General features: G+C 38.1%; 1 protein-coding gene across 2 annotated transcripts in view; it reads left to right on the top strand.

Moving 5' to 3' along the window:
- Positions 1-26,304, top strand: part of tbc1d12b (TBC1 domain family, member 12b) — a 78,186-nt gene extending 51,882 nt beyond the window's left edge. Inside the window, exons 3-14 of one of the 2 annotated variants that reach the window (XM_069900574.1) lie at positions 628-684; positions 8,137-8,252; positions 9,784-9,866; positions 10,358-10,475; positions 10,579-10,685; positions 11,687-11,767; positions 12,669-12,763; positions 15,214-15,285; positions 16,245-16,373; positions 18,000-18,109; positions 18,383-18,641; positions 24,518-26,304. In XM_069900574.1, the coding sequence (XP_069756675.1) occupies positions 628-684; positions 8,137-8,252; positions 9,784-9,866; positions 10,358-10,475; positions 10,579-10,685; positions 11,687-11,767; positions 12,669-12,763; positions 15,214-15,285; positions 16,245-16,373; positions 18,000-18,109; positions 18,383-18,641; positions 24,518-24,586 (1,296 nt within the window). In that variant the 3' untranslated portion in view covers positions 24,587-26,304. The remainder of the gene's footprint in view (positions 1-627; positions 685-8,136; positions 8,253-9,783; positions 9,867-10,357; positions 10,476-10,578; positions 10,686-11,686; positions 11,768-12,668; positions 12,764-15,213; positions 15,286-16,244; positions 16,374-17,999; positions 18,110-18,382; positions 18,642-24,517) is intronic. The other variant, XM_069900575.1, reaches the window with a different exon arrangement.
- Positions 26,305-26,382: the final 78 nt, after the last annotated feature.

Genomic DNA, 26,382 nt, shown 5'->3' with positions numbered 1-26,382 from the left:
CAGAGACCAGAGAAACTGCTTAATATTACTGACCAGTGTTAATCAAGGCACGTGCTTTTCTGAATCATTGTTGATACTGCATGTGATGGAGAGCTGGATAACAATAGGGGAAAATTGGTTCTTCCTCTCTCGACACTTTTGTGGGTCATTTGGGATAAACCTGACAGGGTCTAACTTGAAAATTCTGGTTCCATGAACTGATAATTTCATTTGATACGCCTGAAATAGGGACTATGAGAAAGGGATTTACTTGAACACAATTTCATATGCTATTAATTATGCAAAAACTGGAAATAATTTGGTGTGGTCATTCTGTAAGAGACTCAGGATGCAAATGATTTAATAAACCTGTCACTAAGATTTGGTTGATTCAGTTAGATATTGGGAAGAGCTACAGGATAAAATGTAAACAATATAAATGCAAATAAGGCTGCATTTTCCTTGTACGTGCTGCTGTTTCTTGAAATCCTTTTTTAGATATTAGATCATACATTTTAGATTGCTTGGTAATGAATCATGAAACTCCCCGTTCAACCTTGCAAGAACATTTGTTTTAATTTATAAAAAAAATGTCTATTTGTGCTTATGCTGTCATTAACTAAAGTTGTACTATGTTTCTTTCATCAGGATAGCTATGGTTGCAGTCTTGCGTCAGTGTCTGCACCTAACCTGTTCAATACAGGGGTATGAAATTACTACATTTCCTCCCAGTCAGTTTTCAATCCATGCATGATGTAGTCTGTGTTTGTTTTTCACCTGTATCTTTATTTCATTTTAGCATGATGCTTTCAATTCATATAACTGTACTGGCATTATAACATTTAAATACCCATTTGAATGTAGTATAAGAATTCATTGAGTCTCGCCATTGTTTTTAGTCCCCAAAATAACATTTACAGTCATTTATTCACTTTGTATCAATAGTGCAATGCCAGGTAAAATACATGGGGAACTTTTTTTTTAAAGAATGCATTTCCTTCAGATCTAATTTAGCAATTGTTTTGAAGGTAAGCATAATGACTTGGATTTCATTTTGAAAACGATTGAAGTGTGAAGCAGAAATAATTCAAATTCAATGTGCTTCCCTTTGAAGTAGCCATTAAAGTGGACCTGAAAATAAATGAACACTTCCTGGCAGTAATTTTTAATCAAAATGTTGCAAAAAGCTTGCATGCATTTGTATTTGTGCACTTTCACAACTCTGCAAACAAAATGTATTCTGAAAATGACCTGAAATTGTATTAAATGGGAATTAAATTGTATTGAATTCCTTGTTCAAGAAGTTTTGCACTGCATCATTCATTTCAATTATTGCAGTATTGGTGAACTTGAATCATGAAACCGTTATGCCATTTATTTTGAGAAGCATAATTTTTCTGATGTGCAGAAATTTTAATAGCATTCTTGGCACTGTAAAACAAAAACCATTAAAATGTTAATTATTTGTTATGATTTGGCCTACTGGTCAATTTGAGCTTTAATGCTACTGATTATTAACGCACTAACAATTTTTCCTTCGAGGTCACTGAGAGTATTTTCTTCTACATACAGCTAGTTCCAGGTTCAAAATAGTGAACTTGTGTTTTCCTATTACAAATTTATTTTAAGTTATACTTTTGAAGACAGAATACACAGAAAATTCCAGTATTCTTGAACAGATTGTTTTTGCACACGTGAATCTTTGATTATGTGTTTACCCTATAAAGATGACATTGTTATGGCTACATTGTTGGAATTTCCTAGCTAAGGTTACAATGCCTTGTTATACTTGTGTTGAAGTTCCATTGGAACATTTTCTGCATAGAGCAGGTTTAACCATCCTTTGCCAGACCTGTCCAGAAAGGATTCTGACCCAAAATGTTGACTGACCATTTCTATGTGTGTATACAGCCTGACCCAGTGAGTTTGCCCATATAAAGTACTGTTATGTTTTGCATTTCTCTAGTGAGACCAGTCTGAAACATAAATGCACTCATTCTCAACGTATTTTACCAATTTTTTAAAAGATGGGTTTTTTTCCACTAGAGTTATCATCAAACTTTCAATAATTTAATGGAGCTCAAGAACTCCTTGTCACGGAGATTGAAGTGATTTCATAAGCTGCCATTATCTTTTTTCCATTGCTTAACCAGCCAGATCTCAATTAAGATTCCCTTACCCTATCCACTACACTCATTCCCTTTGAGTACAAATATGGTATGCACAAGATGGACAGGGAAAATGAGAGAAACAAAGTCCATTATATACGGTATTTGATGCTCAACTTTCATTCCTCATCCCCATTTTAGCAGACATTTTAAATTTTTTTCCTACTTTTGAAAGCAGCATTTTCCTCAAAGTTCCACAATCAAAACCCATGTCCTTGAAAATTAATCCACCTAGCTACAAGTTCCTCTTTCCCTCAAAACCTCAAATATTTTGTTAGGTCTCAAGTCGCCACCTGCCTTTCCTGCAACTCTTTCTCTGAATTTCAGCTGTCCAACACATACCAGAACCCTGAAGAAACCTTAATCAACATAACAAATAACAACTGGTGACCAGGAGGCCTTCATCTCCTCTTTGCTTTTGAGCTCTGCAGTTTTTCACCTATTTTCAACTGCTGAATTTCCTCTGTTGTTCAACCCAAGCAAATCATCTCCCGCATCGGACTTGTCAGCCACAAACGAGCCTGCAGCTGACGTGGACATTTACCCCCTCCATAAATCTTCGTCCGCGAAGCCAAGCCAAAGATTTCCATTGGAACTAAACCAGATGACTTTATTTTCCTTCCCATGTTCCTTCACCCGTTGAGTCTTTTTGGTCAGGCTTTCTTCATCCATCTGAATAATAGTTTAACTTTATCGATTTTTGTCAAATTGTGCTCTGTGGAGGGCATTTTTCTATGTTGAGCATTTTATACATGTACATTGTTGTTTTATGCCATATTTTACAATGATAGACTAAATTATTTTTATAAGCTTAATGGTCCCATTGTCTAGTAAGTTCTAAGGCAAATTTAATTGATTAGGCTTTATTTGAATAATTAAACATTTGAGTTCAGGCATGACATCTTGGTATTCCTGAATTCTTGCCAGAATGCAAATAATTAATTTCAGTTTTCTCTGCAGTCGATTCTTGAGAGAGATTTTGCAATAAATGTTTCAATTGACTAAGATGATATTTGAAATATGGCAGTACCGGCAATCCATTGGTACATTAAGTAGTTCCCCATCATGAATTCTATTTTAACAGGCTTCATTTCAGAAAATATAGGAGCATAATGTTAAAAGCTGTGAACGTTTCTTTTCTATTGGATAAAGTGTTTGTGTTTTTTATTCAGAAAGTTGTTAAATTCATAAAGCCTGTGTTTCTTTTGGTTTTAGTTCTGGAATTGGATTGTTTTAATTATTCGTCTAGAATTCTGTTGCATTTCAACCAAATAGTTGGAATACAGAGAAAATATTATTCCTGTTTCTTCTTCGTATGGGCAACTTGACAGATAAATATCAGGAATGTTTCATTTTTAATTTAAAGTAGACATAAGTATGATATCAGGTCCTTCCGGCCTACAGCAGCCCGTCCAATTACACCCAATTAACTTACGACCCTGGTAAGTTATTGAAGGGTTGGCAAAAACTAGAGTGGCCGGAAGAACCCACGGAAACACAGGGAGAATGTACAAACTCCTTACAGCACCGGATTCGAACCTAGGTCACTGCCACTGTTATAGCCTCATGCTCACTGTGCTGCCCCTGTTTGTTGGTGATTGAAATCTTTTTGGTTCTTCCATGGAACATTCAAGTCAGAGGCAAAGCTAGGTTTTATTGCCCATTCCTAATTGATATTTAAAGTGGTATTGTGCATCTTCTTGAACTGCTGAGGTACAGTTATTGACACATTGCTTTTTCACAATGAAATCTGCACAGGTGTGGGGGGAGAGGGGGTGGTGAGTGCATTGTGTCTGTAGAAGATCGGCTGTTTCATGATTTTATTTCTTAACACCAATTGCATTATGTGTACGTGTCAAGAAACATGAGATGAAGAAAGAGAAATTTTGTCCTTTTTTTAAACACAAAATTCCATAAGAACAAATTTTATCCTGTCTCAAAGTTTTGGATAGTGATTTGTGAATTCTGTAAGTGCAAATTTCCATAACCTAAACAACTATAATATTTGGGGGGGAGGGGGGAAGCGTGGTTACTTATACTCAGCCTCTGAGTTGTTCTTGCACCCACAATATGACCAGTCTTCATATTGGTAATTTTTAAGTTTCTGGTCAGACACTACAGTACTCTGTGTGCCAACAATAATAATATTGTCTTACTTGTCACTTATCGTAAGCCCCAATGTTCCTCGTGCTAAATGGACTGCTTGATTTCCTGACAAATTATGCATGGAATTGAAAACTGGAATTTTCACTTGCCGTATCTACCTCTCATTGTGTAATTGATAAAATGACTGAATTTGATTAGGCCTCAGACATTATTTTTTTTTTAATTTAAACAAATGCAACTGCAGCAAAGATGCGTCTCCAACACTCACTGTTTCCATACATCCTGTAAAAATAACTTAATTTTTTTTTGAGGTGCATTAAAAAGGCCTGTTAAGGCATCTTTGGTGAAGTTGAGGTATTTATTCCAGTGTACTCGAACCATTCCTGTATCTCAAGAGTCTTGAGACAAGTCTGCATTTATATCATTCAGGTGCCTTGCTGTTTGCCGTGGGCGATTGTCTCTTTATTTACATAGATAAACTAAATAGGCTCATAATTAATCTGTCCACAAACAAACAAGCCAGCAATGCTGATTCTTCTTTGTTCAGAAGATGAGAATTGCAATAAATTTGGGGAAGGAATTTTAAGGAAGGAGCAATGGCAGGAGAAACTATTCATTCCCTAAAAGTGGCTACGCTGCCAGACTGTTAATCAAGTACTTGGTCTTATTGGAATGGTAACTTCATGATCTTGTTTGGTACATTAAGCAAATTAAATTTGCCAAGACAGTCTTGAGAATAAGACCATGGACCATGAAATAGGCTTTAAATGGCCTGTTAAAGGAGGTGAAAGAGTTTTATTTTAAATTCTGCGACCGTGGGGTCTGGGCCCAAGATGGCAACGTCTGTGTTTTGCAGTGGCCTTGGGAGGTTGCATACTCTGGGGAGCAGCATTCTGGTGCAGTGCACCAGTAATGGGGAGAAAACACCCCTTGAGAAGAAGCAGAGCAGATGACCCTAAAGTCCTTGACCATGGTGAGAGACCAGAGAAAAGCTCTGTGGCTGAAGGACACCCATAAGGGGCAAGCTGTTGGTGACTTGAGGTCAAAGATCTTACACCAGCCTGCAGATGCAGGAGTCCGGCTCACGAGAACCAGGTTTCAGAACAATGATTCGATAGGATATGGAGGACAAGGAGGGCACTCACTCAAAGGGCCCTAGGTGCTGAAGGCTTTCTCATCGTGTTTGTGTCTGGGCTCAGGTTGCAGGTGCTTTGAAATGAACTGGAAATCTTGTGCGGCCCCAGAGGCTGTGGGAGCGCTGGAGGCAAATCCACAGCCACTCATTGACTCTGGGGACTCTTTTTTGCTTCTCTTTCACTGAACGTTTGGGGCGCTGGGCAATGCTAATGGCGAATCTTTGTTTGCTTTATGGAAGACTAAAGGTAATTTTGTGTACAGTAATATTACATTTCTGTTTTATTACATGACAATAAATGGTATCTGATATGATTGTAGGAAAATTGAGTTGAGGTCAAAAAGCAAATTGTGAATAGAGGAAAGGGCACATCAGATAGGGTGGCCTTCTATTTTACATTTGTTTACCAAATAGGATCAAAGTAACTAAACACTCCATTCTGAAAACCTTTTCACAAGATGACTTGTCAATTACAAAAAAAAACAGTATTTGAAAAATTCTTTGTTATTGTGCTGTCAAATCCGTTTGCTTTTCCAAATCCCATTGAAGTGTTAAATTACAGCATATCTGAGCTTGCCAATGGAAATGTCATTTGACTCCTGAATTTTAATGAGACCTGCATTTTTCTATGCAAGAATAATACGCCAAAGAAAATTTCAAAAATAGTTTGAGTTAACTCTTTTGGCAGTGGATAAATATTAATTTGGATTTGCAGTTGCATTTTAATTTTTTTTAATAGAGTTGAAGTGGTGAGTTAAATCATGCAATGCAATTAACGAATAGTGCAAGAGAAATATCTGAGCAAATTGAATCATTCAATGATAGTACTGTAATTCCACAAATTTTGCCAACATTGGAATCACTGAGACAAAAGCAGCAACCTTTCAACAGATAGAATTTCCTAAAATTCAAGTCAACAAGGCTTGACCATTCCTGTTTCATTTGAAGTTGGCAGGTTGCATACAAATCTTAACCTGTTATTCAGGCAAAATACTATGGATTTAAGGTTTTCATTTATGGTCTGCCCAGGCCTTTAAATTGATATGTTTTTGGGTAATTCTATTTTCAATTTTGTTTTTGAATTAGACATTGTAACTAATTTTGTTGTTGAAGTTGGTAGTATTTGTCTAGGGTACAATGCACAGTGGAAGAAATTTAGGAGAGAGAAAAATATTTTCTTGAGTATGTCAGGTTATTACTTTATTTGAAATATTCCCCAAATTAGTCCATGAAAATATCCCAAAGACCACTGTAATAGATGCAACAGAGTGCATGCAACCAAAATACAGTAAGTGATATTTGTTCTGTCTTGTAGCTATACTTTTGAAACCAAATCATCAAATGCATTCTAATTATTACAAAAAAAAATCTAAAGTGATATTGAGTGTGGAGTGGTTACTGTAACTAGTTTATTGGAATGTTTTTTTCTGTGCTATTCAAGATTCCTTTATTGTCATGTAATCGTTCAGAACATGTAATATTACACGAAATTGCCTTCTGCCTGAGTTAGAAAGAGTTTCCATTAGTTTCATCTGGTGCCCCTACAGTAAGGCAGAATGAGAAGCAAAAGAGCATCCCTTCAGAGTCACTGACTATCCGTGGATTCACCTCCAGTGCCTCTGCAGCCACACAGATCATCGGCAACCTGAGCTCTAGGTCCAAACCTCTGTCATGATCAGGAAGGCACCAGCACCCAAGGCCCTTCAGGAGCCCTTCTTTCCCACAGCATCCTCTTGAATTCCAGCTCCAATACCTGGTTTACATAAGCCAGTCTCCAACAGCCTGCAGGTCCCCCGACTGCAATTTATGCGTAGCCTTTGTGGGTCCCTCAGCCAACGAGCCCTCTCTGATTTGTCGCCGTCGTCACTAACCTGTAGGGTCATCCCCTTCGCTTTTCCTTTTCATCGGGAGTGTGGAAGGCAATCGGGGGTTGTTTCCATTGCCCTGCTCAGGTACACTGATCCCCCAAAATCTGCAACCTCGCAAGGCCGCTGCCAGCACAGATTCTGCCACCTTGAACACAAACCCCATGGTGGCAGGATTTTACTTGTAAACACCATCGATCGGTTCCTTTAACAGCCATTTAAAGCCTGTACCAAGTTGTCGGCTGGAGGACCAGGTGGTTGAACCCTTTGGAACAGAACCGTCTCTGCTCCCCGCTCTCCTGGGTCTGCACCTGCGGCAGAGCCACTATTATCTTCAAAATTCTAAATTTAAAGTAATTGGAAGTTATACACCCTTAAAGAATGTACATAAAATGAATTTAAACAGGAATGTCTGTCAACGCTATCTATGATTGTAGTGTGATTAGCACAGTGATGGAGAAACTCAGCATGTCACACAGCGTCCATAGGAAACAAAGGTATGGAACCAACGATTTTGGTGTTGGTGATACACCTTTACTTCCTATGGACGCTGCGTGATCTGAGTTTCTCAAGCAATTTTGTGCATTACATTAATTAATGTTGACAACTAACTTGCAAAAATATCATCGTAAAATGGTAAGATGGTACCTTGCCATTCAAAATATATTGCCGTAAAACTGAATTGGGTGCGATTGACTTTGATTGTGACAATCAAAAACTATTGCTTGGTGTTTTTGATTTGCCCAATCCATTAGCTGTTCATTTTGTTTCCTTTTACTTGAAAATGGGCTGGTGGTGGAGAGGGGATTCAAACTAATTTGATTAATTAATTGTTGCATGTACCGTATGTTGAGAATTGATTTGTTTTTTCTGCATAAAATAGGAATATGAAGCCCGAACTGGCCGAATGACTAAAACCACACTCCAGTCTGGACGGCGACGTAATCTTGAATTTGAGCCACTCTCCACTACTGCATTGATCCTAGAAGATAGGCCAGCGTAAGTTTATTATATTGTGCAGTTTAGAAAGGTAATGATGCAGTTCACTCATTACTACCATGTATTTTTTGTCATACGTGGCATGAAAATGTATTGCACCTATTGGAGAATTTAACTATGAAACCAATCAGTCCAGCATTACAATATGTGTTGTGAGAGAAGAAGCTGACTTTTGTAGATCTCTGACTTGACAATGCAGTGAAAATTTGGCATTGTTTATAGAATTTGAACCAAATTCTTTGCTCTATATGTATAATGGCATACTTTTCTCTGTTTGGTTTGTATAACACACTTTATTTTTTATCTTTGCGATAATAAATTGCACTGTTTGACCTGCACATTTTATTACCCAACCCTTTTTTTATTTCCCTTTTTCCATTTTAATTCCACAATTTATTCATGATGCACCAAAAAAAAAGGCTTCATTCTGGCAATCTTGGATTTATTTTCACAATCTTCAAAGACTTTCTGGAAGGTGGAAGGAAATTGGAGCACTTGGGGAAAATCCACACTGGAGTCAAATTCTGGTTACTGGTGTTGCAGTAGCATTGCACTAACTGCTATGCTAACTTCTACCCTTCCCTGTCCAGGGTGAATGTACAATGAAAACCAATCAAATAACCTGACCAATCTGAAGCATACCGTATGTATAAATGATTATGAAGTACAATTCCACTACACAAACATGCTTTGTAAACGCTGCTCAATAAGTGTGAAAATTTAGCACTCTTTGATCCCTCAAAGAAGAGAAAATTTGCTTTTGAGCTTGTGTGGACAGCGTGTTCTCTTTGAAAACTCTGTATGAAATAGTTAAATACAAGAGAGTGCAAAATATTCAAATCCTGTTGAAGCTTTTCACCTCATCTTTTTTTCATTTTTTAAAAAATCGTAGATAATAAAACAGCTTTGTTGCTGATTCTGCTTTCCATGAGAAGCATTCTTGATTTTCATGCCATTGGTTTACTGCCCTCTTCCTTTCTCAACGCATCAGAAGGAAGAGGCTCAATGACAAAAAAAAATAATGTATTACTTTCAATAAGAGAGCCTGAACAGAAAAGAAAGACATTATTCATGTAAATTGGTTTAAATGAAGGAAGGCAACATTGGGGTTACAAATTAACCTGCAGCATTTTTCTCAATTATGCTTAGTACTTTCTACAATATTTTTGCTTCAATAAATGACTTAATTAAAAACAAATGATTATTTCAGCCAACATAATGTGGAAGCAGAGTTTGATATTTCTTGACTTCGACAGTGGAAGGAAATTTCGTAATTGTTAGCCGTGATTTATACAACCATGGCTGAGATCTCTACTTGTACAACTATTGAAAAATAGTCATTTTTCAAAAGCCTATAACATTGTAGGCCATAATTGTCAAGCATTTGTTAATGACTCTGTTTTGAGATTCTGAAAGTGGTTTTTGATGTTTAAATGGATGCAAGTTTAGTTTTGTGTGGTTTTTTCTTATTTTAGTATTTGATAATGATCCTGTTCCACCCTTATTGACCAGAAAATTTATCTTTTTACAGACACTTGCCTGCAAAGTCGGCAGAGGAAGCTCAAAGGCACAGACAAGAATATGATGAAATGGTGGCAGAAGCAAAGAAACGAGGTGCTCGAGTTAGTTACTTTATTCTGTCCTGAGCAATTTGCATTTGTGAAATGTTTAGATTCATCCTTTGTACTTTAAAAAAAATGCTGCAGGAGAAATCGTGGTTGAAAATGAACCTGTTTTGCGTTTTTTATGTCATGGGATTTTTAATTAATCTTTGTTCATAATCAATAAGAACGGCTACTCTTGTATGCCAGAATATCGCAAATTGAGTTTCACCACCTCATTCCCATTGGAGGCAGAGTTGATAGTACTGAGGACAGCAAGGAAGATGAGAAAGGTGCTTTCCTAGCATGGTAGCTATTTTTCTGCCTAGGATACAATTGTCAGAGCTCTGAAAGTAGATTAATTGTCTGCCACTTAAAAGCAGATCTTGACTGCTGGTAATTTATAGCTTATGAAAGTAATTCAAATACATTTTTGGAATCTGAATCCAGATGCCGGTATATGCAACAGCTTGTGTCTATTTTTTGTTGTAATCTCCATTCTAGAAGTGAAAGAAGCACAGCGAAGAAAAAAAGTTATGAAGGAAAGATTCAGACAGGAAGACAGTATTGCTCATGCAATGATTATTTGGAACACAGACATTCTTCCCAACTGGGATACTATGTAAGTGAAGCAACTGCCATGCTATCAGTTCACTATCGGCAAAACCGTTAGCTTTCAATGGCGAACATTAAATGATCTCTTTTTTTTGTCCTTGTACACTTAGTCGAAATACACGGAAGGTGCGTGAACTGTGGTGGCAGGGTATTCCTCCAAGTGTTCGAGGGAAAGTGTGGAGGTTGGCGGTTGGTAATGAACTGAACATCACTCATGGTAAGTACTTTTAAATAAGGTAAAATTGTTCTTTAAATCATTCTTTAAAAGTACGCCATTTTCTCATACTCCGTTGTCTTTCTGCTTGTCTGGTGTATTGGCATGCAGTTGCCTATGTGACGGCAGAGGTCTTCCTTTTGCTTTTTAGACAATAAGTACAAATTAAATAGATTGATAATAAATGTTCAGTTATCCTAGTGCAAAAAAAGTGACAGCAATAATGCAGACAGTTCATTATGGTATGAGAGCAGTCCCTGATCAGTGCAATGAGGAGAGGGTTGTGACCATGATGGTTGTTGGAAAGAAACCGTTCTTGAACTGAGAGGTTCTAATATTCAGGCTTCTGTACCTTCTGCCTGAAGGTAGCAGTGAGAAAAGGTTGTGACCAGGGTGTTTTATTCCAGAAAACCGGGTTTCACAGAAATAATTTGAGATGGAATTCTTGACTACCAGTATTTCCAGGATATTGAAGCTAATAATAATTCTGCTTTCATCCAACTGAGATTCATGTTCTGTACAGATGATTGAATCTGGAAATGTCTAAACAGTATAGCTGTTTTCTTTGTGAATCTTATTAATTCATTGCATTATTATAGTTTAGAAATAACTGAAATGTCACTGTTTTGAGAATCCTTTATCTCATTCCATTCTTATTTATACTACTACGTCTCTTCTTGATGAATCTTACCACGGGTAAATGAGAAGAATTTCATGCAGCAAACTAATTAAGCTCCTTAATAAACTAGACTTGACAGTTATCTGACAACTTTTTCAATATAATCAGACCTTCAGTCTGAAATGGTGAGCAAAAATAATTAAATTTAAATATTTTCTGATCTTTGCTTGGCAAAAGGTGATATTGAATTGTCTCCCATTGTTAAGCAAGAAGGCCCACTGTTACATGCTGTATCACTCCTTATTTGGTGGCCTCGGATGAAACTGGTAAAGATCAATTTGTTTTGGTTGCCTTATCTTTTGGGGTTTTTTTTTTCATTTCACAGAGCTTTATGAAATTTTCCTGTCTAGAGCTAAGGAGCGATGGAAAAATTTCAGTGAGGTTGGATCTGAGACTGAAACGGAAGGTAAACTTTGATTTGTAAGCATTCAACTTGGGGCAGATCAGTAAACCGGCAATGCAGAAAAGCACCCTGTTCAGCATTGCTACCTTGTATTTTTGCAGATATGTTTTTATAGCTCTGCTTGCAGCTAAAACAGTGACTGTTCCATTTGGTTTGATTTTCCCTTTCTGAACTTTGCCATTTTATTTCCAGCTTTTATTTGAAATTTGACAGCTTAAAATGCAGCTGTCATTATTTTATTTAAAATCGGTTGTGCATAGATTTTGTATGCCTCTTTGTTCCATCTGCTTTCACTGCGCAGTATTTTTCAGTGCATGAACTTCAAAAATAAATGATAAAATAATTAAAACTGCTCTGAAGAGCATATTTGAATTTTAAAACTTCATTCATCATGAACTGCAAACATGGATTGTATTAATTTTTTTCTAATTTGAAAGCAAAATTATTGGTTTTGGAATGATGTATAACATTGAGAGGGGAAATGAGTCTTCTGCAATGTCCTTCATGATTCATACTCACAGGCCTTTTTCTTCTTCTGTCACTAGTAGTTAAGATTCCTGATGTTCTAGTGCCACCAAGGCAGGAAATGTATGGACAACCCTGTGGACATGCAATTGAATGCTAGGAACATATTTGCAGAAGGATTGAAGGCAGCACTGACACTGTTGTTCCCTTTCTTTGTTTCTATTCTGTCATAATATTTAAGAAGAAAAGTTGAGCCAATTGTTTCTGTTGCAAACCTTGTGTTACTTCAATTTTAAAATAAAATTTTGATTAACTCTGCAGGAAACCATTTTGCATGTGGGTCGAAAGTAGTCTCCTTACCATTCTTCGTGCCTTTTCTGATGCAATGTTGTTTCAACATTTCTCCTTCAATAATAATTTTATTGTCACTTATTTCTAGAACCTGGGGCATCAGGAGCTGACAGAGAGGCAAGTCTTGAATTGATAAAGCTGGATATTTCCCGTACATTCCCTTCTCTCTTCATTTTTCAGAAGGTTTGCAGATTTACTCAAAAGTTTAATTGATGATGCACCATTTTGAATAAAGATTATTTTTATGTCTTTATGAAATATGGTAACTAACTGAAAATATATGGCTTGTTGAGCAATATGGATGTACTGGATGAAGATTTATATGGTAAAACATTTAAAAGGCTTACAAATTCTGAAACATTGGTCAAAACATTTTTGAATAGTAGGGTTAAAATATGTTAAATAGAACATAGAATATTACAGTACAGGCCTTTTAGCCCACAATATTGTCACGGACCATTCATGAAATTTGGTGTTTTGCGGCAATATCACAGTTGTAAATTCATTTTATACCATCTTGCATCCCTGTAAGGAAGAAAAAAAAACCAATAACAATAATAGTGCCCAAAAAGTAAGGCAATGTCTTTAGTTCACTGATTATTTAGGTATCTGATGGCGGAGGGGAAGAAGCTGTCCTTCCGCCGCTGAGTGGTCATCTTTAGGCTCCTGTACCTTTTCCCTGATGGTAGTCAAGTGAAGAGGCCTGGGTGGAGGGGGTCTTTGAGGATAGAGGCTGCTTTTTTAAGACACCCCCTCATGTAGATGTCCTCAATGGAGTGAAGTCTGGTGCCTGTGATGTCGCAGGCTGAGTTAACAACCCTCTGGAATTTATTCTTGTCCTGAGAGTTGGCACCTTCATACCAAGCTGTGATGCAACTGGTCAGAATACTCTCCACGGTACACCTATAGAAATTTAAAAGAGTCTCCGGAGCCATCCCGCATCTCCTCAGACCCCTAAGTATAGTCGCTGGCGAGCCTTCTTTGTGATTGCATCAACGTGATGGCTCCAGGTGAGATCCTTGGAGATGTTGACACCCAGAAATTTGATGCTCTCGACCCTCTCCTCCACTGAGCCCTTGATGAGGACTGGGTCATGTTCCTTTGACTTCTGAAGTTCACAATCATCTCCTTGGTTTTGCTGGCGTTGAGTACAAGGTTGTTATCATCGCACCATTTAACGAGCTGTACGCTTCCTCATTGCCGTTTGTGATTCTGCTGACAACTGTGGTGTCGTCGGCAAATTCGTAGATGGCATTGGAATTGTGCCTGGCCACATAGTCATGGGTACATAGCGAGTAGAGCAATGGGATGAGTCCGCATATTTGGGGTGCGCCTGTGTTGATAATTAGTGAGGAGGAGATGTTATTTCCAATTCGTACTGACTGGAATTCCGAATGAGAAAGTCCGATGATACTGACTTACATGAACCTACTCAACAATCTAAACCTTCCCTAACTCAAACTCATAATCCTCTATTTTTCTCGCATCCTTGTGCCCATATTGTACTAGCTTCCAGCACCAACCTTGGCAATGCATTTCAGACGCCCTCTAGTCTCCGTAAAAATGCTTTCTCTTAACATTGCCCTGAAACTTTCCTCCCCTTGCTTTATACAGCTGTCCTCTGGTGTTTGCTACTCCTGGGAAAAAGATGCTGACTGTCCACCCTATCTATGCCTCTCATAATCTTGTAATAATTAAGTCTATCTCTCATCCTTCTTTGCTCTGTTAAGATGGGTTCTCCAATCTAGGCAACATCCTGGTAAATCTCCTCTGTACCCTCTCCAAAGCTTTCACATCTTTTTGGTAATGAGACAACTAGAACTGAGCACAATATTTCCAAGTCTGGTCTAACCAGAATTTTATAGAGCTGCAACATTATCTCCTGACTCTTGAACTCAATCCCCTGACTAATGAAGGCCAGCATAAGATCAGCCTTTATAAGTGTGGCAACCTTGAGAGATCTGTGGATTTGGACCCCAAGGTCCATTTGTTCTTCCACACACTAAGTTCATTGTACGGGTAGAGTACCCCTTATCAGAAGATCCAAAAACCAATTTTTTTTTTTCGCGCCGACATGATGTCACATGTGGAAAAAAAATTAACACTTGACTTGCCCACATGGGGCTCTGACACTCTGTTGGTGTTACTTTGATTACAATGTTTTTTTTCAAAAAACCCACAAGATCCTTGCTTCTGGCCTTTAAGATGCCAAGAGGTGCTGGCTCCAAGTCTTCAGCATCAGCTGCAGCGGCTCCATTCTCAATGGGCGCAGTGCCATCCACATCAAAGAAGTTGCCTTGAGCTCCTGGGCAGGAGCGGGGACCATAGGCAGGGACCGGTGGGGAGCTGCTGATGGGGAGATGGTCTTCTTATGTAAGCAGAGATCATTTATTTTGATAAGTACTAAGCAGTATTTCATGTGTATTTTCCACTTGTGGCGTCATGTAGGCGCTCAAAAAGCCTGCCGTTGTTGCTGTTTAACCACTGATGTAGGTATTCTGCTGCTGCTTCATTCCCCAAAATCCAAAAAAAAATGTCTGGTCCCAAGCATTTCGGATAAAGGGTACTCGACCTGTATTTGTTTTTGTGTTATTCATATTAATGCATCTAAAAGTCTCATGTTAATTTTAAAGGGTGGACCATATCATGATCTTCTCCATAGTATTCTTGGTGCATATACCTGCTACAGGCCTGATGTTGGATACGTAAGTGTTTTACCTTTTTGTGATGATGTCCTAAAATTTAGATTACATAATCATCTGTTTCTGGGTGCTGTCATATTTCAGGCCCTTTGGTCTATGGATTTTTTTAAAAGTTGTCATGTTATTAATAAAAAAAAATCATGTTAGATTTTCACAGCTGATCAAGAGCATCTGTGGAATGAAGAACAAAATTAGCTCAAGTTAATGGTTTTTTTGACAACGTTACTAGCAGTTTCCATTTCCTCTTCAGATTTAGAGCCTTTGCAGTTTTTCCTTTTTGATTACTGCCACATTATTGTGGTTTCGTTATTTTTTGAAAACAGTGGGACTGTTTATTACTGCATTTTTTTCAAATTTGGAGGTGTCAGCTGCTCTATTGAATGTTTCTGATCAGCTGCTTTGTCAAAATAATATATGCATGTTGCATTCTAGAGCAAATTCACATCTGCTCTTATGAAAATGTTACCCATGGGAATTCTAAAAATTTCCCCTTAGATATGCTATATTGTAAATTCCTGTGGTTCTTTAATCCTTTGGTAGGCTAAACCTTTTCATAAAATACGGTTGTTATTGAAGAATTTTGCACAGTTATTGCCACTTTATACAACAGTTCATTATTTGTAACAGGCCATTTCAGCCCACAAGTCCGTGCCGCCCAATTAACCTACAGCCCCAGTATGTTTCGAACAGTGGGAGGAAACCGGAGCTCCCAGGGAAAACCCACGCAGACACAGAGAAAACGTACAAATTCCTTCCAGACAGCGTGGGATTCGAACCCTGGTCCTGATTGCTAGTGCTGCAAAGGTGTTATGCTAACCACTGCACCAACCATGCCGCCCCAAAAATCTTCATCAAAAATTAGGAAATGTGACAATGGCTTCAACTCTGTACATTGTCACGGCAGCGCAGAGGTCTTCTTTTAAAACTTCAATATAATTAGCAAAGTGTGCTTTTTTTTGTAGGTCCAAGGAATGTCTTTTGTTGCTGCTGTCCTTATCCTTAATTTAGAAGAAGCAGATGCTTTCATAGCCTTTGCCAATCTGTTGAACAAACCCTGTCAGCTGGCATTTTTCCGTGTGGATCATGAAATGGTGAGGACATGGGAGCATGCATCACGAAATAAATTGCATTCTGCTATTTGTGTTCCTATGAAATGTGAACAATCTGGTACATCATATGTTTACAGCGTGCCGTTGACCAACAAACACTCTCCCTGAATTTTATTTGCTAAGAAGTGATAATGCCACCTTGTGCTTCAGAGGAAGCCTGAAAAATTGGTCTATTACACAAATTTTGGATTTGTTTCATTTTTCCAGAAAAAAATGACTATTTATGCTGGAAAATCTTAACAACTCTGGCATGCAATTATTTCCAGGTTAAAGTTGTACTTCATTCATTCTTAAAAATTACATTCCTTCTTCTGGAACAAGGACAAAGAACCCTAGGTAATTCAGAAAAAACTAATTACATCTAGTGTTTGTCCCATAAAAATGTTAGAAAACTTGCTGTGGAGCCATAGAATAAATGATTTTCTTTTCTCTTTCTGATTTTTACCCTGTACCTATGGAAGATCTTGATTTTTAGCTCACTACGGCCTTGATCAGTGTGGAATGTTGCCTGTGAATGTGCATCATAGAAACATAGAAGATAGGAGCAGGAGTAGGTCATTCGGCCCTTCGAACCTGCTCCGCCATTCAATGAGATCATGGCTGATCTTAAAATTCAGTACCCCGTCCCCGCCTTCTCTCCGTAACCCCTAATTCCTTTATACTGAAGAAATATATCTAATTCCCTCTTAAATATATTCAATGAACCTGCTTCTACTGACCTCTGTGGCAATGAATTCCACAGATTCACCACCCTCTGGGTCAAGAAATTCCTCTTCATCTCGGTCCCAAATGGTTTGCTTATTATCCTCGAACCATGGCCCCGGGTTCTGGACTCCCCCACCATTGGAAACATCCCTTCCGCATCCATTCGGTCCAGTCCTGCCAGAATTTTATAGGTCTCTGAGATCCCCTCTCAATCTTCTAAACTCCAGCGAGTCCAATCCCAAATTGCGCAATCTTTCCTCATAAGTTATTCCTGCCATTCCAGGTATCAGCCTGGTGAATCGCCTCTGCACTCCCTTCATTGCAAGAACATCCTTCCTCAGATAAGGCGACCAAAACTACACACAATACTCCAGGTGGGGTCTCACCAAATCATGGGAAGGCCTTGAATATTGCTCAAATTTGCGTTTTCAAATAGGATTAGCATTATTTCATAGAATCACTCAGAAAACCCCAGTAATATAACGTATCTGATAATATCTGTTGAATAATAGCTTTGAAGTGACATTACCATGGGACACAAAGAAAAACAAGAAGAAAAAAGGAAAAAGAATACATCAATGATTACTTCCTTATTAGATATTTAGTCTATCATGGACTGGCCACAGGAATTACAAAATTTAATTGAAGTACACCTTGAACTTGATAAATTGTTTTGGTAATTCTTGATGATGTGTGTTGACTGTAATTATTCTAAATTTAATTGACTTAAAAGTTAAATTAGAAATTTTGGAGCTTTTATTTTGAGAGGAAAATAGCAGCATTATTTCAGAAGCATTTCAAGAAGTACAATTTTTAGTCCGGGATCGATTGAACTTTGATGTATAGGTTTTTAAAATTCAGCAATTCAAATCTTAAAATTTTGGACAAATTTTTTCTTCTCAGATGCTGAAATATTTTGCATCATTTGAAGTATTTTTTGGAGAAAACCTTCCAAAACTTTTTATGCATTTCATGAAAAATAATTTGACTCCTGATATCTACCTTATAGACTGGTAAGTGTATAACTTTATTGGATGTTAAATATTGTTTAGGATATTGTTTAGTTTGCTTTTTGATTGATAGCCATCATAATTAATGTAATTGTATTTTGTGCCCTGTAATTTATAATGTTTAATGTGCTTCTTGACTGGTCTCACCTAATTTAATTTTACACACGACATATGGATCTATAATTTATAATAAGTACTGTGTTACTTGATTTAATTATCTGACAAAAGAAGTTACTATGAAACAATTCCTTTTATTGTGGTATTCTTTAATTGCAGGATATTTACGCTTTATAGTAAGTCGCTACCCCTGGACCTGGCATGTCGAGTCTGGGATGTCTTTTGCCGTGATGGTGAAGAATTCCTTTTTCGGACAGCTCTGGGCATTCTCAAGTTATATGAGGATATATTAGTGCAAATGGATTTTATTCACATAGCTCAATTCCTTACCAAACTGCCTGAAGACATCACATCAGAAAAACTGTTTGCTTGCATTACTACTGTTCAAATGCACAGCAGTAACAAAAAATGGACACAGGTGAGGGAATGCATATTTATCTGAATAAGTCTTCAGCCTTTCCCAACTTTTATTTTGGCTATGGCCCCCTTAAAACTCTGCTCAAAGTTTATGGTCCCATGGGCCCCCTTTTCTGTGAAGTAGTTGTTTAGTTGGTTTATTCCGCTCTTCTCTCTTACCGACTACATAAAAAAATATATTTTATGATTTCAATCCATGCTCCCCCCCCCACCCCCTTTAAATGTGCTGTGGCCCTCATGGAAACATATGGCCCATGTTGAGAATGGCTGGTTTAATTCACAACAGTTAGTAGCTCAGAATATATAATGTGGAACATACCTTTAAGAACAACATCGATCTTGTTATGCCTCAAAGCAATCAGAGGTCACTCATTACATGGTATGAGTGAGACAAAATTGTCATTTCAATATTCTGAAGAACAAGATTTGTTGATGTCTGAAATTTTAGGGTGCTATGAGCTGAGAATTTAAAAATTATTTGTTTTTGGTTCGTATGGGATATTGTAACTTGTATCATACCTGCATGGATGAGAACCTTCTCAACTGACAACTGGTGGTGTACATGTTTTTTGCTATCATCTGTTGTCGCAGCTACTACGGTAGAGCTACTAAAGAAATACAAACACATGCCAGAGTAGTCAACTCAAGACTGGTTTATTGAAGTTTTACAAGCAGCTTTTATTCCCTGCCTGTCCCAGGCTCCATGGGACAAGTTGGGATCTTGTTAAGGGACAGCTGCTGGTCAGTGGGACCAGCAGGTTTAGATTGAGTTTTGTTAACGTCCCACGCCTTTCGGCAGGGGGACCCAGCTGATCAACGTGCTGTCCCTCGGCACTCGGTACTGCTAGCATGCCAGCCCTTGGGTCAGTCCGTGCACTGACGGTGGCGGTTTGATTTACCACACTGAGCGCCTGCTTGGCCTGCTACACAGCCACTACACTGTTGTCATCTTTTCTCCTTAAATGTCGTGTTTTTTTTTGACAATGAAACTCTTCTGATGACATTTCCAGGCAACTTTTGCCACTTTCTATTTTTTTAGAAAACATTACGGTTTAAATGGGAATGTAGCCTTGTATCAAAGGCTACCAAAGTATTAGGAGGTTTTCAAGATTGCATGCAATATAAATTTCAGACCTAATTTCCTTACTCAAATTGGTGGATTTAATTAATGTATATAAAACGAATACATTGAAAGGCCTGTGGAAGTTGCATCACTTTGCTATTGTTGAAGAATTAAATTACTGATATCTTTGGCTTGGCTTCGCGGACAAAGATTTATGGAGGGGGTAAAAAGTCCACGTCAGCTGCAGGCTCGTTTGTGGCTGACAAGTCCGATGCGGGACAGGCAGACACGGTTGCAGCGGTTGCAGGGGAAAATTGGTGGGTTGGGTGTTGGGTTTTTCCTCCTTTGCCTTTTGTCAGGGAAAATTGGTTGATTGGGGTTGGGTGTTGGGTTTTTCCTCCTTTGCCTTTTGTCAGTGAGGTGGGCTCTGCGGTCTTCTTCAAAGGAGGTTGCTGCCCGCCAAACTGTGAGGCGCCAAGATGCACGGTTTGAGGCGTTATCAGCCCACTGGCGGTGGTCAATGTGGCAGGCACCAAGAGATTTCTTTAGGCAGTCCTTGTACCTTTTCTTTGGTGCACCTCTGTCACGGTGGCCAGTGGAGAGCTCGCCATATAACACGATCTTGGGAAGGCGATGATCCTCCATTCTGGAGACGTGACCCATCCAGCGCAGCTGGATCTTCAGCAGCGTGGACTCGATGCTGTCGACCTCTGCCATCTCGAGCACCTCGACGCTAGGGATGAAAGCGCACCAATGGATGTTGAGGATGGAGCGGAGACAACGCTGGTGGAAGCGTTCTAGGAGCCGTAGGTGGTGCCGGTAGAGGACCCATGATTCGGAGCCGAACAGGAGTGTGGGTATGACAACGGCTCTGTATACGCTTATCTTTGTGAGGTTTTTCAGTTGGTTGTTTTTCCAGACTCTTTTGTGTAGTCTTCCAAAGGCGCTATTTGCCTTGGCGAGTCTGTTGTCTATCTCATTGTCGATCCTTGCATCTGATGAAATGGTGCAGCCGAGATAACTGGTTGACTGATATGTTGGTTTATCAAATACTCAGAATCCAAACATTGAGAAGATGAACAGAATTAAGCGAATAAAACATTCTCAACAACTGTGTTCACAGATGTATCTCACATTGACCAGCTACGTTGACCCATGTTAGCCTCTACTGGATCACCAGTGCACTGATGCAAAAACTGGCCTGTTGAGTGGTGAAATGAGCTCAGGGGTAAAGGATAAACTAATTGATGTGAACTAGATCTTTTCCTGTCATGTTGTTCAATGAACTCAGGTGTTAATTGGATTGCCTAAATAATTTTGGACAACTTTCTGACGATATTTTATATTTGCTGAGTTTAATTAGTGTAGAATTACTTGAAAGTGTCATGGATTTAATGGATCTGTATACCTGTATGTTCTAATTTTTTTACTTTCTGATCCCTGTAAAAGGTGCAAAAATGATTTGAGCAATAAGATCACATCTATTACTCAAATACAGGGGTTCAATTCGATAAAGCTTCAAGTACCAGCCATGTTATTAGGGTCAGTCAAATGCTGGTCCTTCAGACCCGACTAATGAAATTGAGCTTTTGTGTTAAACCTAAAAAAAACCTGATGAAAGCAGACAAGGCGCAGAGATTTTTATACTGGGAAGGGAAAAAAAAGAACAATGGCATCCTATGAAATAAGTAAGCCAATCAGAGATGAGTAAGATCTGTCCTAGAAAAACAAATTAATTTTATAAATTTTAGATGTATACCATGGGCCCTTTCGGCCCATGAGCCTGTGCCGCCCAATTACACCAGATTGACCTACAACCCTGGTATGTTTTGAAAGATGGGGAAGGGGAACCCACACGGACATGGGGAGAGTGTATAGACTCCTTTCAGACAGGATTTGGATCCCGGACCCAATCGCTGGTGTTGTAACAGTGTTGGCACTAACCATGCCGCCCAAGATCTTTGTCATTGGTGAAGGGACCAGCCTACAAAGATAATGGGAGGTTAGTGGCTTGGATTTTTCCCTTTCTCATCCATTTTAATACATAAGAGCAGCCATTCTCAACCATTTTTTGGGGGGGTCTGGCCCCCTTGACACTCTACTCAAAGTCCATGGGCCCCCTTCCCTGTGAAGCACTTGTTTAGTTGGTTTCTTCCATACTTTTCTCCTACCAACTACATTAAATATTTATGTTACACGAGGTGAAAAGAAAACTCTGAATGTAACAACTGTGGCTTGTGATTCCAGAACAATCAGACAAATAGGAAATAATTCTTATTGAACAGATAGAAGAAAACATGAAAATACATGTTACAAATTCTTTCTAAAGTTTCTTAGAGTGCAATGATTTGTACACAATGAGTCAATAGGGAACTTTAAGCATAAATTTGAGGATGTGAAAACTTATTAATAACTACTTTAAAAATATTCTTATAAATGAAAAATTTAGTGAGATCCTTGAGCTTCAGGTTCTAGTGCAAGTTTTTTTAAATGTCAGGCTCCAAATTGGATGGTGATAATTGAAGATCACCTCTTACTGGATTTTGTCAAGGAAACTCTCTTGCTGAATCCACATTCATATAATGTTGAGGCAAAGGCAATGAAAAGTACTTGAACTTTTCCATGTGAGGAAATCTGTTTGGCGGATCACTCAATCCAAAAATCTTTTTTAAATTGATTGAATTTACCCTGTGCAATTATATCGCTCTGAAGATCAAATAACCTCTCTTGAATGTCTGAGTCAACATCGGTGGGTAGTTCCTCAAATGGACTTAATATCCAATGTGGGATATTGAGATTTAACTGGTCAGTAAATCTTTCCTGCAGATCTGTGTGCATTTGCTCTAGGTGTTTCACATCAATACCATCACCCTTCAGGGCCTCTTGGTTCAGATTTGGAAATAGTAAGAATTTCGACATCTGGTATTGCTTCATTAGACTTTGAGCTTTTAAGGAAAGAAACCATGGCTTTCTTGCAATCAGTGAGGTTATTGTGTTAACCTGTAAGGTCTTGTTCAGTAAATTGAGTTTGTCAAAGGTATCTGCCAGATAAAATATGTCCGTCTTTGCATCTATGAGTTTTTCCTCCATGTTTTTTATGAGGAAAAAAGGAAACAATTATGACCCAGAGTGCAACATAACAATGAAGACAATTTCCTTTGGACAGTTACCTCACCTTGGTATGCAGCAGTCGTGCCTGGAAATGTTTGTCATTTTTTTTCCACACAGATGCAGGAATATATGGTCCTGAAGGGGGTGTAATTTTATAAAGTGTACAGTCTTTGACAATTGAAAGCAAAGCAGGTAAACATCCTCCTACGTTTCTTGCCACTAAGTGCTCCCTAGGAATGATGCAATGAACAGTAAAGACTGAAGGTGTAACATTTTTTTCAGGCATGTGATGAACCCTGTATCGTCTAACCATTGAATCGGCTGGATCTGCTGCATTTGCCAGTACCTGCAGGGTCTCTTGTGTTTTTTTGCAGGCTCATTTGAGACTCCCTCTAGAGGTAGCACTCTATCACTACATCTGGTACTAAGTCCCAGCACTCAGGACCATAAAAAGCTTCACAGGGTTGTTAACTCAGCCTGCAACATCACGGGCACCAGTCTTCACTCCATCGAGGACAGCACTTAAGAAAGCAGCCTCTATCCTCAAGGACCCCCACCATCCAGGCCATGCCTTCTTCACTCTGCTTGCATTGGGGGGGGGGAGGTACAGGTGCCTGAAGCGGCACAAGGATAACTTCTTTCACTCTGCCATCACATTTCTGAATGAACAATGAACCACAGACCCTGCCTCACTTTGACTTTTTAAATTTATTTTGTACGGTGGTTTATATACATGTTGGTACTGATGCTGCAGCAAAACAATGAATTTCTTGACAATTAATTCTGATTCTGAGGGTTTTGACTAAAAATTACTATTTCTACCCATGAATGCTGTCTCACCTGCTGAGTTCTTCCAGCAATTATCTGACTGCTTTTGTTATTCCCCTATTCTCAAAGCATCCCCATCAATAAGGTAACAGTATTGATTCATTTGTTCAAGGGTGTTGCATCTTAGTTCTGTGTTCCATACCAAGGAAGAATTGAAATATTTAGTTAACCCCTCTGGAGTCTCCATCCCCAATTTACTTTTCAATAAATTGACAGTAAGTCTGAAATATGGCTTATTGTGTAATGTTAGGTCTGCTTTGTTCATGAATGAGTGAGACAAACACCAGACTGAGTCGAAATGAGGGTTCTTTGTTCTTTATTACCGGATTGTAACACTTGCAACTAACCATGTTAGTCGGAGAATGCATTCTGCCGTTATCAGCAAAATGGTGATTTTTTATACTCTTGGATACATGCTTAGAACATCATCATATCATTACTTGTCCAATGACTAAAACTGTTGCTATCCTTTCCCTGCTAGCTTCCTGCCTCTCAATCCATCAATGTCTCTCTTATCTTGTAAGTACAAGGATGCATTCACATCTTGTTACAGCCCTGTACAGGGTAACTCCTTACACATTCCCATCTCATGATGTTTTACCTTACACAAAATGGATAAGAGTTGCTCGCAAAGATTTGAATATAATGCATCTTGTTTGAAGAGTAAATTGTGTCAATTGTATCTCAGAAATACCATCCTGGTCTGGAAACAGTAACTCTAAATGTGGCATTTTAAAATCGAAAAGGATAGGCACCAAAAGAGATGTTTCCCTATCATTGCTTCAATTCATAATTACATTTTATTTGTAGAAATTGGTGTGTTTTTTTGAATCGTTTGTATATGATACCTCAGTCTTTCTTTTTATAACCTGCAGGTGTTTGCTTCATTGATGAAGGAAAACAAAGAAATTGAGAAGAATCACAGTCCTGCCCTGAAAAGTTAATGTTCCTTTGAGGACTTTTAATGTTTGCAGGAGATTGTTAGAATTAATGGTGTAGCAATACCACATGGAAATGTCTTCAGTGCGACTATTTAAAATTGTTGGTTGTCAGTTGAAGTTAAAGAACTGAATACTTTCAGACTGTCAGTAACCCAAAGATCTGTGTATGTGGCACGCATTGATGGGAAGAGAGTAATAGTACAGTTGAGCTTGTGCTCAACAAAAATGAAGAATTATTTACACTAGTGTCAGTATTAAAGAAAAGTGAAGTCCTGTGCAAAGTAGTTTATTCTGCATTTATTAGCTGATTGAAAACTGAGATGTAAAATTTCTGAGCACTTGTTGACCAGCCATCTTGCTATACTATGTTTCTGGTACGTACCTCCAAAGCCAGCTGATTCCTGGAAATTACCTAAAGTGGACCAAATGGATTTTGAATTGCTATTCTCCATCATGTACATCTTTTTTCTGATGATCCTATTTGGGAAATAGTTGGTTTTTACATTTTTTTATTGCGGTCATTTTGCTTTCTAAGATTCTGAAATAAAAAGCCAAGGCGGAAAAAGCATTAAAAATAGTTGTGCTTTACAGAACCACAAAATTTGTTAACCTGGAAATGATTGGTTTCAAAATATCGCACAACATTCTCTTTAATATTTCCATGTACTTCCTGTTTTTTGGAAACCTGAGAAGTTTTTTTTATTCAAATACTGAACTGTGGTGTTTTTTGATTACAGAACTGTACTATAATATTTTTAAAGGCTGGCATTTCAGTCATATGTTTTTTCTGGTGCTTTCAACAATGGAAATGTGGGTGTTGTATAATCTCCAAGCCTACAGGTGAATTAAACAGAATGGTAGAACTGTGAAATGTCCAAATTAAGAAAATTCCAAATATTGTACTACTTCAGTTAATGGCTGGTTTCTCTCAGCTGATAATTCATCGTAATTGTCCTCAGACAGGTGCTGTGGGCTTCGTGTTAGCAACTGTGTATATGTTTTATGATGTGCAATATAGAAAACTCTCAAAATGGCAGTGCTTTGCACAAGGTTTGGAATGTAAATCATGATAACATTAAGTAACATTTATTTTAAATCAGGTGATGAAAATTAAGAACTACAAGTTGTTGCAGTGTGTACTATATAACATTGCTCAGGACTATTATCTACTCATGGTGGAAAGAGGAGGCAAATTTATTTGTTAGTGGGCACAGCAAAGAAAAGGGCTAACTAACAGGCCTTTTTAAAATCTAACCTAATAAAAAAAAATTCTGCAGTGAAAGGTGATGTGTTTGTGTAAATGTAAGATACGTCTAGTGAGCAAATTACAAAGTATACTTTCTTACATTTTTTGTATTTTTATTTGAAAGGATTTTTACTTTATTTTGTATCTTTAGCAAAGCCACCTCTTGTATTCCTCTATTGCAAGTTATTATTAAAGTATAAAAATATTAATTCTATTGAAATTGTTCCCTTTAAGTTTGATATGAAGAAATTGGCATGTTCTATATAAACATATGCTCTGCAGATGGAGGGCAAATACTTTGAAATATAATTTGTTCAATTTGTATATCTTTTCATTTAAATGAATTTCTTTATCTTTCTAATTGTACAGATTTCATATTGAATACAAATGTAATGTACATGCAAATTGTAAATAAAAGGGAAACAGTCCACTAGACATCAGTTTCATATGTAAATAAAGTATGAAGTCAAGTGCCTTCAAATGTGTGCTTTTTCAGTTTTGCACTACTTTCACTCTATTTATTTGGTGGCATCCAAACACCATTGCTCCATCC

The sequence above is a fragment of the Narcine bancroftii genome, chromosome 10 (genome assembly GCF_036971445.1).
Source record: "Narcine bancroftii isolate sNarBan1 chromosome 10, sNarBan1.hap1, whole genome shotgun sequence".
Taxonomy (NCBI): Eukaryota; Metazoa; Chordata; class Chondrichthyes; order Torpediniformes; family Narcinidae; genus Narcine; species Narcine bancroftii.
This window is presented reverse-complemented; position numbering and strand designations above follow the sequence as displayed.